Below are 14158 nucleotides of genomic sequence, written 5' to 3'. Positions count from 1 at the left end.
GGGAGGACGTGAGGGGTTAAACAGGATGCAGCATTGAAAGGGAAACCACACAGCCATTAGATTATTACCATCAGTGTTGGTTTCATTAGCAGCTTTTTCATTTGCACATTTCTGCACATCTCCGATCTCGGCGGGGCTGTGGGAGCACAAGGTCAGCCGGCGTGAAGCTCAAGGACGCGCCGACATTGATGAACACTGGCTGCGATGGAGATCAAACCCATGACCTTCACACCGGCCACCCTCACTCACGCCCACAGCCACCGCTAGAACTCAGGCTTAGAGACGCACGCCGCTCAAACGCATCGGTAGCAGAGTCGGCAGGCGGCTGCTGCAGGACCGCCTGCTAACTCCAAAACTTTTGCTGAATGCAGAATCAAAAACCCGCTGAGAAGAATGACGAGCTTCTGTTCACTTCCTCACTGCGATTGCGACCGCAGGCCATGTAAGGCTCTAATGACGCATCTACAAGTGCAATCTCTCCTTTTCTCCATCTCTCCGTGACTCTCTCTTTCCTCCGTTTTACCGTTCTCCGCCCCTTCACTCTCCCTCCCTCCCTCCCTCCCTCCCCCCCTCCCCCCTCTTCGTCTCTCTGAAGTGGGTGACAGATGTGAGCGGCTCTGGAAAGCACAGACACCCCAGCCTTCTGCAGCCAGCTGACACTGCTCTTACAGGCTTTATGTGTGTGTGTGTGTGTGTGTGTGTGTGTGTGTGTGTGTGCGATGGTGTTTCTGTTTATGCCTGTATGCATGAACAATAACACATGTAGCCCTGTGCGGTTCTGTGCCTCTGTGGGCATGTTTGTGTTGTTCGTGAGCACATGAATTATACTGCATGTTATCTTTGGGTAAGTGAGAGTGTGTGTGGTTGTGTGTGAGTGTGTGTGTGTGTGTGTTGTTTTAAAACAGCAAGTGCAGCCTTTAATCTTTCTCATCCGGAGCACAGGTGAATCCATCCTGTCTGCATAGTGAATGGACAAATAAAAGCTTTAGAGACCAACCAGTGTAACAAGCTTGATTGATCATTCTGAACCCAGTTTATAAAGTACTAACCGAGGCGCTGGAGTCATTTATTTTTCCACATGATCTAATTCCAACTGAACATATTTCTGCTGGAGGGATTTTATCCTTTTTTTTTCTCGGCTACCAAAAAAAAAATCCTCCAAAGCCGATATGAAGTCATCGACCGAGGCCAGACGGGTTCCAGCTAAAAGCTGTTTGGGAAGAGGTGAAAGCTTGGAGGGAGAGTCGGTCAGATGCCGCACGAGTTCAAAGCCCCCAATCACAGAGAGGAGCCTTGTAGAAGTCACAGAGCCTTGAAGTTTTGATCACTGAGCTCAAATAACAAAGTCAATTTGTTACCTCCATATAACCCACGACAGCTCTCGCTCACTTCAGTGTGCAGACGTCGGTTTATCACAGACTCCACGCATCAGAGCGCAACTATCCTAACGCCGCAGCTGATCGTGTATTTTCAGTAATAGCGACTTGTAATGATTGATTGAGAGTTACTGCACACACACGCAAGGAACACCGGTGCCACACAGGATGTGACGCCACAGAGAGAAACACTAACTGAGTCACGCAGGAACGGTTCTGTCGTGTTGCTCGGGAACCTGAAAATTCCTCGCCCGGTCACTTATCGCAACGACTTTTCGCACTTACGTCGCACGCCATCCAAGGTGCTGTCCCGCCATCTCACAGAAAACCGTCCTCACTTCCTGCCACAGAAGCAGATGCTCCGGTTGAAGAGTTGACTTATCCATGAAGTTGAAGTGAAGTCAATTATATTATAATGCGCAGAATGGACGCTATGAGGGGAAAAGGGTGCCACGGCGATAAGAACACTACCTTATTTATTTCCTGCCTCATATTTATGCCAGAACTCGCCAATAGTCTGCTGATGTGAGCGCCGCTTGTTTGTGTGTTTATGTTAAATAAAATGAATATCGAGCCAATAATATAATATTTTCTTATCTTTTCCCTCCTGAAATTTCAGTAACAGCGTCAACAGTCCTCTCTCTCTCTCTCTCTCTCTCTCCTTCTCTCTCACTTTCACTTTCTCCGCCCCACCCAGCCCCTCTCTCTCTCTCTCACACTCAAACACACAGACACACACAGACACACACACGCTCACTTCCGCTCACTCCTCATGTAATGTAATCACCTGGACGCTCCATGCCTCCTAACCTAATAAAGATGACAGCCTCCATCTCACACACACACACACACACACAAACACACAGAGAGAGAGAGAGAAAGAGAGAGAGATTTGCACACATCCTCCGGAACAACCGATGACACGTTCACCTCTCCTTTCCTTTCATCCTTCCCATTCTTGTTTCTGCCTTTCCTCTTCCCTTTCTCTTTCCCGCCTCTAACTCATCCTGACGTCCGACGCTGTTGCTCTTTCAGAAAACCAAAGCTTCTGACTTTGTTGTCGTGGTTGCGTTTGTCGTTAAGTGCCGAGCTCTCACTCCTCCATCAGCCGCTGACCCATTTCTGAGGAACAGCACTGAGACAGACAATGTGTGAGAACCCCGAGCGTCAGGGGAGGAAGAGAGAGAGAGACGGGAGTTGGACAGAAAGAGAAGAGGGACAGACTTTGGTGTTGCTGTTTCCATTATTCACTGAATGGAAGATGGATTGATAAATGAACGAAGAGACCAAAACAAAAGTCAGGACCACTACGTGTGTGTTAATGTGTGCGTGTGTGTGTCGCTGGGGTCTGCACAGCGTTGTGGAGGGTGACCAGGCACGGCGGCCATAACCGCTCCGCCGAGTGCCATCTGCTCCTCGCCACAGCAACTGTTGCCAGGGTACCTGCTCTCATCTCATCCCGTCCATCCCACCTTTTGCTCCTCCTCTTTTGGCTCAACACTTTCCTGTATCCTCCCGCTTTCTCTCTCAAAACAAGACGCCCGCTCTCCTTCTGCCCCTAATTACACATTTCCATCATGTTTCTTTGCTTCACCTCCTATCCACAGTATTGTGCATCCTTGTGTCTTTTCTTTTCTGTTGTTCCTACCTGTTACCCTACTGATCCTACCATTACCCCTCCCAAAGCACACACACACACACACACACACACACACACACACACACCCACTTCACCTTTCATTCTCTGTGTGACTTTGTCTCTGGTCTGTTCTTTGTAATCTATCTTTCTTCTGTTCTTTCTTTCCCTTGCAGTTGTGTGGACATGACTCAGGGCCCCCTGTCTACTTAGAGGGAGAGAGAGACAGACAGACAGAGGGAGGGAGACAGAGAGGGGGGGGGGGGGGGGGGGCGGGGGGAGTTATGAGTTTGATGGTGGGATGAGAGAGGAGGAAAGCAAAGGAGGTAGAGTGAGTGGGGGAGAGGGAGAGATCGTAGATCAGAGCCGTCATGATTGAGCCATCTGCTGAGAGGAGGCCAGTGAGACACACACACACACACACACACACACACTCACTCTCGCTCACACACACACACACACACACACCGGCTTGAAGATCTCCACTGCCCCCCATCGGCCTCTTGCTAGCACTACACCTCCCTTCCTCCTGCGTCTGCTCCTCTCTTGCATCGTTTGATTGTCCTGCTGCCATCCGGCTCCCACCGACAGGAGATGAGACACGTAGCTCTGAGCATCGATCAGTCTGGTCTGGCCGTCTTAAGCAGCCGACAGTGTTCTTTGCGCTCTAATATATGTGGTTCATCTCCAACTAACTCCCTCCTACGAAGAGCACAGCCTCAGGGTGGATTATGTGGCTTTGGCTCTCAGGAAACATATTCAGTGTAGTGGTTTGTTACACACTCCGGTCACTTCTCTGCTCCACTGTAATCCGGCCGCTGTTTCATTCTTGCCCTGCAGTCAAATGTGATTTGTTGTATTCCATTTACCCCTTCCCCATTCCTCTTCCTTTCCCCGTGTGGGTGTGGGTGACTGTGTGTGGGTCTGTGTGTGTGTCCGTGCGTGTGTGTGTGTGTGTGTGTGTGTGTGTGTGTGTGTGTGTGTGTGTGTGTGTGTGTGTGTGTGTGTGTGTGTGTGTGCACATCTTGCACCACACACTCATTAATGTCAGATCTAAATGGTTTTGTTACCTCTCGGGCCATTCCTCTCTCATTGCCAGCGGTCCTAAACGATGTCCACTCTCGCTCAGCTGTCAAACCTTTAATAGATTCATAAACGCTCTCCTCCCATTGGCCACAGCAGGCTATTTCATCCTATTAGAGATTAGCGTACGGCTGAGTGGAGGAGGAAGTGCTCTTTATATGCTAATGTGGAGCTAATGTATGCACGGAGAACCAAGCGCTGCCCCATCGGGACGACTCAGGGGCAGACTGACCTGCTGGATCTTCCCTCAGATCTGTCTTTATCTCGCTTTTGACTGTCCTCCACACACACACCCCGAGTGTGCCTGTGTTGAGCTATAATACAACATAATGAGTGACTTGTGAAATGGATGAGAAAGCAAGCGTTTAGCGAGCTCTGTTATTTCTGCGTGCATGCAGGGGGGGGCGGGGCCAAACCTCCACCTCCAGCGTTTCATCATTTTACATCAAGTTGAATGTGTAGCTGCACTGTAGACGCCTTTGACATTGAGGTTGTATTCAGTGAGGGTTCCCTGTGTGTCTGAAGTACTTTCTGCTGGCATCCTCCCTCATTCACTCGTGATGGAGACGGAGAAAGACGGCAGCAAAGAGCTCTTTACATGTTTCAGAATGGATCTGTTAGATAATGACTGGATGAGGGGATTCCACCCTCTTTGGTTTGATCTGTCATGTTCAGGTGTAGCTCGCATATTAATGAAGGTAACTTGAGGAGCTTGATGATTGATCAGCAGACCATCTGACCAGCTGCTTCCTCCTCTCTGTCTGTGCAGGATCAGGGTGTGGTGGGAATGTCGCGGCCACCCGGCGCCATCCCCCCTACCCACCCCGCCGGGGGCGTGGCGTCCGGGGTGGGGCCCAACCAGGGCTCCGGCCCACCTCCCGGCTACGTGGGCAACCAGCAGCAGGCGGCCATGATGAAGCAGATGATGGCCATGGAGCAGGAGAAGAGGGTGCAGATGCACATGATGGAGCAGCAGAAACAGCAGCTCCTGCTGCGAGAACAGAGGCAGCAGCAGCAGCAGCAGCAGCTACTGGCTGAACAGGTGAGAAGACACGTTAGCTCCGCCCCCCTCCCCCCATAAAACACACAAGGTTAGTGTGTGTGTTGATGGGATTACTACAACGATGTCAAATGTGTGTTGTTATTCATGCATTCCTACATATTTGTCTGTCAGCTCCTCCAACAAGAGCGGCTCGTCCTCTCTCCTTCCTTGCTGTTGTCTTGATGCATGTATAATTATTCACAACCACCCCCCCTTCTCTCTACTTCCTTTCATCTTTGTTGTGTGTGTGTGTGTGTGTGTGTGTGTGTGTGTCTGTGTGTGTGAGAGAGAGACCACATGCCACCTGCTGTGATAATGTGGTGTTTTCATTTTATCTCTTTCTTTGAGGGAATGCGCTGTTAAAGAGTTTTGAACTCTGAAGTCACCACCTTCCATGTTGCTCCTAATTGGCTGCTCACATGCACACACACAGACACACACAACTATAGGCACCAATCAGATCCTGCTGGGGTTTCCTGTACGCTCCTAAATGAATATCCTTCCTCCACTTAAATAAGCAGCACCTTAAGCTTGTCCAGGTACACACACACACGCAGGTTCTCAGACGGCAAGAACCCAGAAGTTCATTAGCGGAAGTCGAAGACGTCTGACTGAGTATCATGGCGTCTTTCAGTTTCCTTTTCCCATTAGATTACTGATGAGTTATGGTGATGGATGTGGAGTAGAGCGTCATGCTGATCCACGCGCCTCATCCTGACTGCACTCTTTAAAGGCTCTCACACATAGGAAGCTGTATCACTGAGCCAAACTCACTCAGGGAGCCTCCACCAAGGCTGAGTAGTCCTGAGTAGACTTAAGGTTCAGAAGTGTTTTGCCAAAATGTAAAAATGGTTATTACAGCGCCCCCCATCAGGCCGACCTGTACGAAATGTCATGTTCACTTCAAACATCCCTGGAAACACAACAACCTGGTCAACAATGAAGGGCTGCAGCTCATGATGTTGACTTTGTTCTGTAATCAAGTTAACATGAATGTCAAGACACTCGCCAAAATGTCTGTCCTGATCGTATTTGCTTCTGTTTACGAGGAGAAACCTGTTTAGACTAAATGGTTCATGGTGTTGTTGAGGTGTGACCCCTTTTGTTTTGTTCTGTCACATAATCACATCCTGACTCCATTACATTATTGTGATATGCGTGTGTTTTGTGTGTGTGTGTAGCTCCAGCAGCAGCAGCACCTTCCCAGACAGATGGGGCAGGGCCAGAGGAATCCATACCCTCAAGTCAATCAGTACCAAGGTGAGACAACCACACACACACACACACAAGCATCTGTGTCTATACGCACACAAGATACAAGCAACAGCACCTCAGAATACTTAGTGATAAACAAAGTGAGCCCTGGCCACTTAACCACGTTCATATATAGGATCCAACCTCTCATAGCGTCTGATACCAAATCAAGCACGACTGAGTTGAACACACACATCTCTGACACGATAACAACAAGAAGCCCCAGCATTCTCAGCTTCACACGGGGAGGATTGTGACGTTGGATTGTGCCGGTGTACCTAATAAAGTGACCAGCGAGCGCATCGAGCCAGCAACAAGTCGAAGCTGCACGCTCAGATGGTTTAACTCCGGCAGTGAGCCAAGACGTTTAACAGATTTTACAGCACGCTCTCTGCCATATTAAGACACATTGAAACACACAAACACTTCAAAACATGTACGCAAACACCCGCCTCATACCAATCCACCTCCTCTCTCTCTCTCTCTCTCTCTCTCTCTGTCTTTGATGCTCCTCACCCTCTTTCTCACTCTCTTCTTTCTCTCTCTCTCTCTCTCGCTCCCTCCGGAAAAATATAGAAAATTCTTGCTCTGCCTGTTACCACGGCAACTTGTCTGTCCTGGATCCCCCAGAGTTCCGGTGAAGTCAGAGAGATGGATGAGAGGAGGGAAGGGAAGGTGTGTGTGTGTGGGGGGGAGAGAGAGAGAGAGAGAGAGAGAGAGAGAGAGAGAGAGAGAGAGAGAGGGGAATAGGTAGACGATCTGGAAGGTGGATGGAGACGTTAGGAAGGAAGAAAGGGAGAAAAGAAAGAGGAGAGTGGCTGAGAAGATGATGGGGAGATGAAGAAAATCTAAAGGGGGAGGGGGGGAGAGGCAAGTGGAAAGCCATTTATAGCCATCAGAGTGTCTGTCTGCAGAAGTAAGAGATAGTGGGGAAGAGGAAGAGGACTCTGCCCTAGAAATGTACCTGTTAGTTCAGCCGACTGCTGTTAGATATCAGCCTCTCCTCTTTCCTCTGTCAACTTTGGGATGGAACAGATGATGGAGGAAGAATGTTTTGACTTGAGATCAGAACACGCTGAGGCACCGGTTCATTAGGTACACTGCCTCTGTCAAGCAGATCAGGTTCACACTTAGTCAAAGGTAGTTTGGAGGGATCGTCTCTTATTGAACACTGAAGTACGAGTTAAGATTGTTAAGGTATTCATATTGTTGTTGTTATTAGATCATTGTGGCTGAAAAAGGTTGAATTAAAGCCTCTGACACAGTGTCAACAAAACTAAACATTTTAAATGAATAAATACAGCATTTGTTGCCGGTGCCTCATCATACGAGGTGATGTGTACAGTAATTAACCTTCATATGATGTAAACAGCTGTGACTGTAGTGTGTGTAGTGTTGCTCTACCTGCAGCTGTAGCTCTGTTGTTCCTTCATTGTGTGGCGCATGTGATCCTCTTCTCTCAGTCACAGTTCTAGTCCGAGCTGTGAGCGGAGGGATTAGTGGAATGATGTCAAAACTGTGTTTATTGGGGGATTTAAAACCATTTCCACACTATCCTGCCTCCTCAAACCTGCTGCTGCTGCTGAGTTCCTAATAGAAAAAGCTGAAGAAGTAAGTGAGGTGTGGTGAAAGAGGAGGGTTCTTTCCCACATGTGCTCACTGAAGAGGATTCTTTGGTTACGCACCAACTTAGTAGCTTGGTTGTGTATGGATGTAGTCTGTGATCTCCAAAGCTATTTACTCTTTAATAACTCCTTGCATTCTTTTCTTCCAGGTCCCCCACAGGAGCTGGCGTCCAGGAGTCAGGCTCTCCAGAACATTCGGGCTGCACGCCTCCTTCAACAGCAGCAGCAGAACCAGCAGCAGATGGTCCAGATGGGTTCTGTTCAGAGCCAGGGTGGCTCAGTGGGGCCCCAGACTGACATGGGTCTCCCCTATGGCAGCCAAGGGTCCAGCCAGGCGTCCCTGTATGGGCTCAACCCTTCCATGAGCCAAATGATCCACCAGCAGCAGCACCAGAGCCAAAGCGTCCAAGCCTCCATGGGTCTTCCACCACAACACAACCCAGCCGGAGGGCCCCCCAGGCAGGCGGGAGCCGGTCCGGGGGTCGGAGGTATGCCGGGAGGAACGGGAGGCGGTGGAGCTGGAGGCTACGGAGGACAGGGGATGTTAATGAACTCGATGGGCCAGCAGACGCTCAAAGGCCCGCCCAACGCCAAAGCTCAGGCGCAGAGACTGCAAAGCATGCTGGGAGCTGGAGGAGGAGGCGGGGCGATGGCAGCGGGCGGCTGGCCACAGCAGCAAGGACAGAGTCTGCAGGGCATGGGGGGTGGAGTCGGAAGGACTACAGGTGGAGGGGGAGGGGACATGGTGGCGTTTAGCTCCGCCCAGGGCTACGGGATGCAGCCTGGCCAACCGCCCCGCATGGCCAAACAACACTTTCAGGGCCCGGGACAGGGGATGAGTCAGGGCATGGACCCCAGGGTGGGAAACCCAGCGGCGGGCATGGGCGGCCCGATGATGGGCGGCCCTCACATGGGCGGCCAGCCCAGGACCAACCAGCCCCGCCCCATGGTCATGAACCAGGGGATGAACCAGGGGGTGATGGGGCAGGGCATGAGCGGGATGGGGGGTTTTGGGCCGGGCCCTGGGGGGCCAGGAATGGGGGCGGGCGCAGGAGGAGGAGGGCCCTACGGACCAGGGGGAGTTGGGGTTGGAGGTCAGCCACAGGGCTACCAGAGGACAGCCAATCAGGACATGTCATCCTATGGGTATGGGGGCGGGCCCTCAGGTGGCGGAGCCTTTGGATTGGGCGATGGCTCAGGGGCAGAGCTGGACTCAAGTGACGGTTGGATGGAGGAGTTTTTCCCCAATCAATAGCCAACAGGGAAACTGGAGGACAGTTTCTCCTGAAGAGACAAAAAGGCTGAGAGGGACAAACGTCAAAAACCTGAGAAAAACAAACAGGACCGGCATGTTTGTGTTTAGTAATACATGAGCAAGGTTATGATGAATTAGTTCTTACGGTGTGTGTGCGTGAATGTGTGTGTGAAGAAGAGAGAGAGAGATTGTCATGTGTCGTACATACTATTTCCATATAGAGTTTAAGAGGTATGTTTTCATTGGTTTCATTTTTCTTCACAAAATGAAATGACAGCGTTTGTTCTGCTCCAGTTTTTGAAAGTGAGCTGTGAGCCGGAGCTTCGGCAGGCGCTGATTGAACACCACACGCACAACCACACACACACACACACACACAGTGATGAAGGGAAGGAAAACTGCTTCACAACACAGCAATTTATTTGTGTTTGTGTGTTTGTGCCACCAGCTCAGTGCTTCAGATCTCTCAACTATGTGAGGAGCTGATGGAAGTAGAAAGCACTCTCAATGCTCCCATTTCCTCTCTCAAACATGCCCCGCCCCCCCCCCCCCCCCGTCCCCCCGTCCCCCCCGTCCCCCCCCAGACACACACACACACACACACCACAAGACAAATCTGTCTCCCTCTCACCATGTTTACTTGATCTCTCTCATCCTCCTTCTCTCTCTCTCCAGAGACTTGCTCCTCACTCTCAACGCTTCTTTCTCTGTTGAAATTGCGAACATCACTACAAAACAAATGATGTTCCTCTGTTGTGCCACGCGAGTGCACTCTGCCCTCTAGTGCCTCTGCTCGGCAACCGACCCGAGCGGCCATTTGCAGTATTTAATTTCCTGTGCATGGCTGAGGCGGAGGTCTGGCGAGTGTGTGGAGAAAGACAAAGAGAGCGAGAGGCAGACAGAGAGAGATTAGGCAGCTAGAGCAAACACACACACACACACACACACCAAACACACACACACAGGCATCGCCCTGAGAGGATGAGCAGATCTTCATGTCTGACAGGCAGCTAACAGAGGGAATATTTCTTTAAACTGGGACAGCAAACAACCATTATTTTCCTGATTGATCACAAATGAATATTTCTCCCATTAATTCGTTCAAACTTCATCTATGGAAGGTTGAGACATCAGATCAATTTCCAATCATAGAAGACAGAAAACCTTTCCTTTGATAAACTCGATGAATTGACAAATGATTGGGTCACGACGTCGCTGTCATCCGCCTAAGTGACACAAAACGCATCACACACACATTAAACATGAAAGTGATTCTCTGGCAATTTGACCAAATTTCAGGATTGTTTTTGGAAACGTCCGACTTAACCAATTGGAGCATTTTGGAGATATTGGCCATTCACTTGCCGGGTCCTTCTGCCTCTTTATGGACCACTTTGGATCCACTTTGCTGTTTATTTTAAAGCGCATAGGTAGAAGTTCTGATGCTACAATTACAGCTAAACGTATCTGGATTCCCGTGTTAGACAAACAGAAGTTACCACGTGATATTAGTCCTTCCATATAAAACGTGTATGTAAATGTATGCGCCGTCTCTTTTCGAGGCTCTTCCACGTGTTCTATAGATCCATAAGGGACAACGACAGACCCGGTGAGTGAAAATCCACCAACTATCTCCATAATGCTCCCAAATCCAGGGGCGTAGTCAGGACAACCATTGTCCGGAAAAAGTCTTGGAACTGAGTCAAAATCAACTGAGCATCACTTTAAAGCAGAAGACCCAAGCGAGAAAAAAACACAAAACAGCTGGACACCGAATGTATCCAAGCACCACAAGTGACTTCTTCTAAAAAAAGAGAAAGTGAGCGGCGGCGGCGGCCCCTGATAGAAAGCCCACCCACACTGCTCTGTTCTGTCTGTTGCTGTGTTTTATCTTTAACAATGATGCTGGTTGTGTCTTTGTCGATTAAAAGAAGAAGAAGAAAAAAAAATGTTTTGTTTTTCGGGGATTTTTAGTTTGTGTTGTCTTTGTGTTGTTCCGCTGCAGCCCCCCTCACCCCCCCCCCCTTCTCTTTGTGATACGGTCGCCTGTCAATCACAGGTTCCACGCTCCTCAGAATGGCTTTATGTTGCTCAAACACGCAAACACGCCCGCCACACTGTAACACAACTGTGAAGGAACATGTCCCCCCCTGCCCCCCTTTCCAGTGCTTCACCCAGAAAACAATGAGCTCAAAGGTTCAGTCAGCATCAGCGCTTCCTCTCAAGTCCTTGTCTCAATCGACAGCTTGGCCCTGCTCCTAATATCCACGTGTCAGTGTGTCAAACAGGCCTAAAGACAGCAGCTGGTGGTGACGTCACATCTTTACATCTCTTACTGTTTGCTAGAGCCATGAATGAAATGCGTGATTGAGAAGCAAATTTCTACGAACTCTACTTAGCTCATCGGAAACGAACGTGTGGCAGTGACGCTGTAACGGAACCAAAAAGCCTTCTTCTCTGTAAATTCCTTCCCATCGACATGTTTGTTCTCACGGTTGTTGGTGTTGTATAATCGGACCCTTTAAACACAAACTTTAACCATCGTCCTGTAGGTGTCGCTGCGTTTGGTAGCACCATCAACGAAGCTCTGTACTTTCTTTACTGTCTCGCGTTTAAAGGAACAGAAGAAGTCCTCCTTTAGGTGTGTGTGTGTGTGTGTGTGTGAATGTGTCTGCGTGCGTGTGCGTGTGTAGCGTTTTAAAGGGTCGAGGTTTTAGGGTTCACTGCGTTGATCGGGGAGCTCTTGGATTGATTGAGGCTGCCTTGTGGCGCGTTCACTGCTTCAGTTGCTTCCAGAACTTTGATTAGGAATGCGGGACTCCAAACATCTGAGCTTTACTGCTCCAAACTCGGAGAGCGGAAGGTTCAAACTCTTCCTGGTCAGTGTTCAGGCTCACACAAAGGTCCTCCAGGAAGACAAACCAAGCTTCCTCCAAATATCATTAATGTACCGGGACCAAGTCAAATGTAGACGACATTTTAACAAAATCGTTGTTGTGGATGTTCTTTCTTTTATTTTATTTTTTACTGGTGCTGACATATATGTGATTATGAGAAAAAGTATATAAAAGATAATGGCTATTTGTAAATATGTTTTTACAGGTTTAAATACATCAGATAATACAGTCTCTACTCTGTAAAGAATTTACTGTTTGTTGGAAAATAGAGAAGTATTTTTATTTCAAGTTTTTTTTGGTTTCACTTTTAACCCATCTGAGCTATGCCATTGCACTTCAGACAATGTCTTACTACTAATTTGTATTGTAAACCTCCTCTCTTTTTTGGGACTTTTTTCATTTGTTTTTCTAGTTTGAGATTCGACTCTGTTCTTAAGCAGTGCTTATTTCTTTTTATCCTGTACAGAATTCTGAAATGTTAACAAAAGAGAATTACAAAAAACTTTTTTTGGTTTTCAAGAAGATACAATAAAGAGAGAATGTTCTCGCTGATCATATTAAATGAAACCTTTGTTCATTCTTTGGCTTATTTGTTGTCACGCCCTTGCATCAGACAGTGTGTGTGTGTGTGTCTGTGTTTCTGTGTGTCTGTGTGTGTATAACATTCAACAACATCAATACTTGCCCAGTTAGCCGACAAGCAGTAATTTCATTTCATGTCAGGGTTGCATCACTGACGGAGACAAATGTACACACAGTCATAAAGCGTCGCTGAGCAGACTGAGTAATGTTTTGTCTCACAGACTTCATTTGCATAATTACACGTGCATATGTTAAAGAGCAGAGCCTTAATTCTGTCTGGCTGCAACGATGCCATGATGAATCACGGTGCCAGCAGACAGACAGGCGGACCGACAGACAGAAGCTGGAACTGATCCTCCTCTCTCTACCTCTGGTCCTTTTTACACATTTTAATATCCTAGGTAAACACTGAAGTCTTCACAGATTTTTGGGTGATTTTGATAGTCAAATATAAGCATCATCACTTCACTGTATTAGTATTCTTCATCTGTTATCATCACATGTGGTTGGACCCCAGATACTTGTGTGTCTGTCCTCTGTCTCACCTCTGGTTTGACTGTTCAGTGGACAGTTAAAGGGAAAATATGTTTTTTATCTTTGCATTTGACCTTTTTTAAGTAAATAAAACCAAATCTTTCAGTATTGCTGTTGAATGCTCTTAAAATCTCTCTACAGAAAAACCAAACTGCTGCCTTTACATGAAATCAAATTCATCAGAAACATAAATCGACAGTAAGGCTAATAACTTTACCGTTGAAATGAATGAATAGTTACCGGGCCTGTACTTGTGTTTGGTCAGGTGTTTGCTGCAGGAGGAGGAGGAGCTGAAACTTTCCTACACCAAACTTGACTGAAGACATAAACGTTTTGGACTCCCAAGCTTGTACTTTGTAAAATTCAGTAAAACGAATGATTTGTATTTCTCTCCATCTCTCCTAACTCACCTCATCTCCCCAGCTGCCTCGTTTCTCCTCCATATTGTACCCCCCACTCAGCACACACACACACACACACACACACACACACACACACACACATTCTCCCATCTGACATTGATAAATGGAGACTTACAGAGATGACAACATCATTACTCATGTTCAGCAGCGACACAACCTAGGACAGAGAAAAACGAGAGGAAGACGGAGGACGAAGGACAAGACGGGAGGAATATGGGGGTGTAAGGGTGTGTGTGCGTGTGTGTACATGGTGGTGGGGGGCTGCAGTTGGAGGTCTTAAGCACAATCCAACCCCCCCGACTCTTCAGAGAGCGCTGCCTTGCTTTTGTTTGCAGTGTTTATGAAAATGTGGAACAACAGCTGAAACTTCAGACTATTCTACCTCACTTCATCAAGTAGTAAATCATTGAGTGACCAATAGAAAGTCGGTCGATCAGTTGATCAATCGCTGA

The 14158-nt window shown here is 48.2% G+C and overlaps 1 protein-coding gene across 1 annotated transcript in view; it reads left to right on the top strand.

Annotated features, from left to right (window-relative positions):
- The window catches only part of maml3 (mastermind-like transcriptional coactivator 3), an 87569-nt gene extending 74840 nt beyond the window's left edge, over positions 1-12729 (top strand). The window contains exons 4-6 of the mRNA XM_076145318.1: positions 4865-5137; positions 6319-6397; positions 8166-12729. Coding sequence (XP_076001433.1) covers positions 4865-5137; positions 6319-6397; positions 8166-9271 — 1458 coding nt within the window. The 3' untranslated portion in view covers positions 9272-12729. The remainder of the gene's footprint in view (positions 1-4864; positions 5138-6318; positions 6398-8165) is intronic.
- Positions 12730-14158: the final 1429 nt, after the last annotated feature.

The sequence above is a fragment of the Genypterus blacodes genome, unplaced genomic scaffold (assembly GCF_046128005.1).
Source record: "Genypterus blacodes isolate CSIRO-AG114 ecotype Tasmania unplaced genomic scaffold, CSIRO-AGI_Gbla_v1 ptg000030l_1, whole genome shotgun sequence".
Taxonomy (NCBI): Eukaryota; Metazoa; Chordata; class Actinopteri; order Ophidiiformes; family Ophidiidae; genus Genypterus; species Genypterus blacodes.
This window is presented reverse-complemented; position numbering and strand designations above follow the sequence as displayed.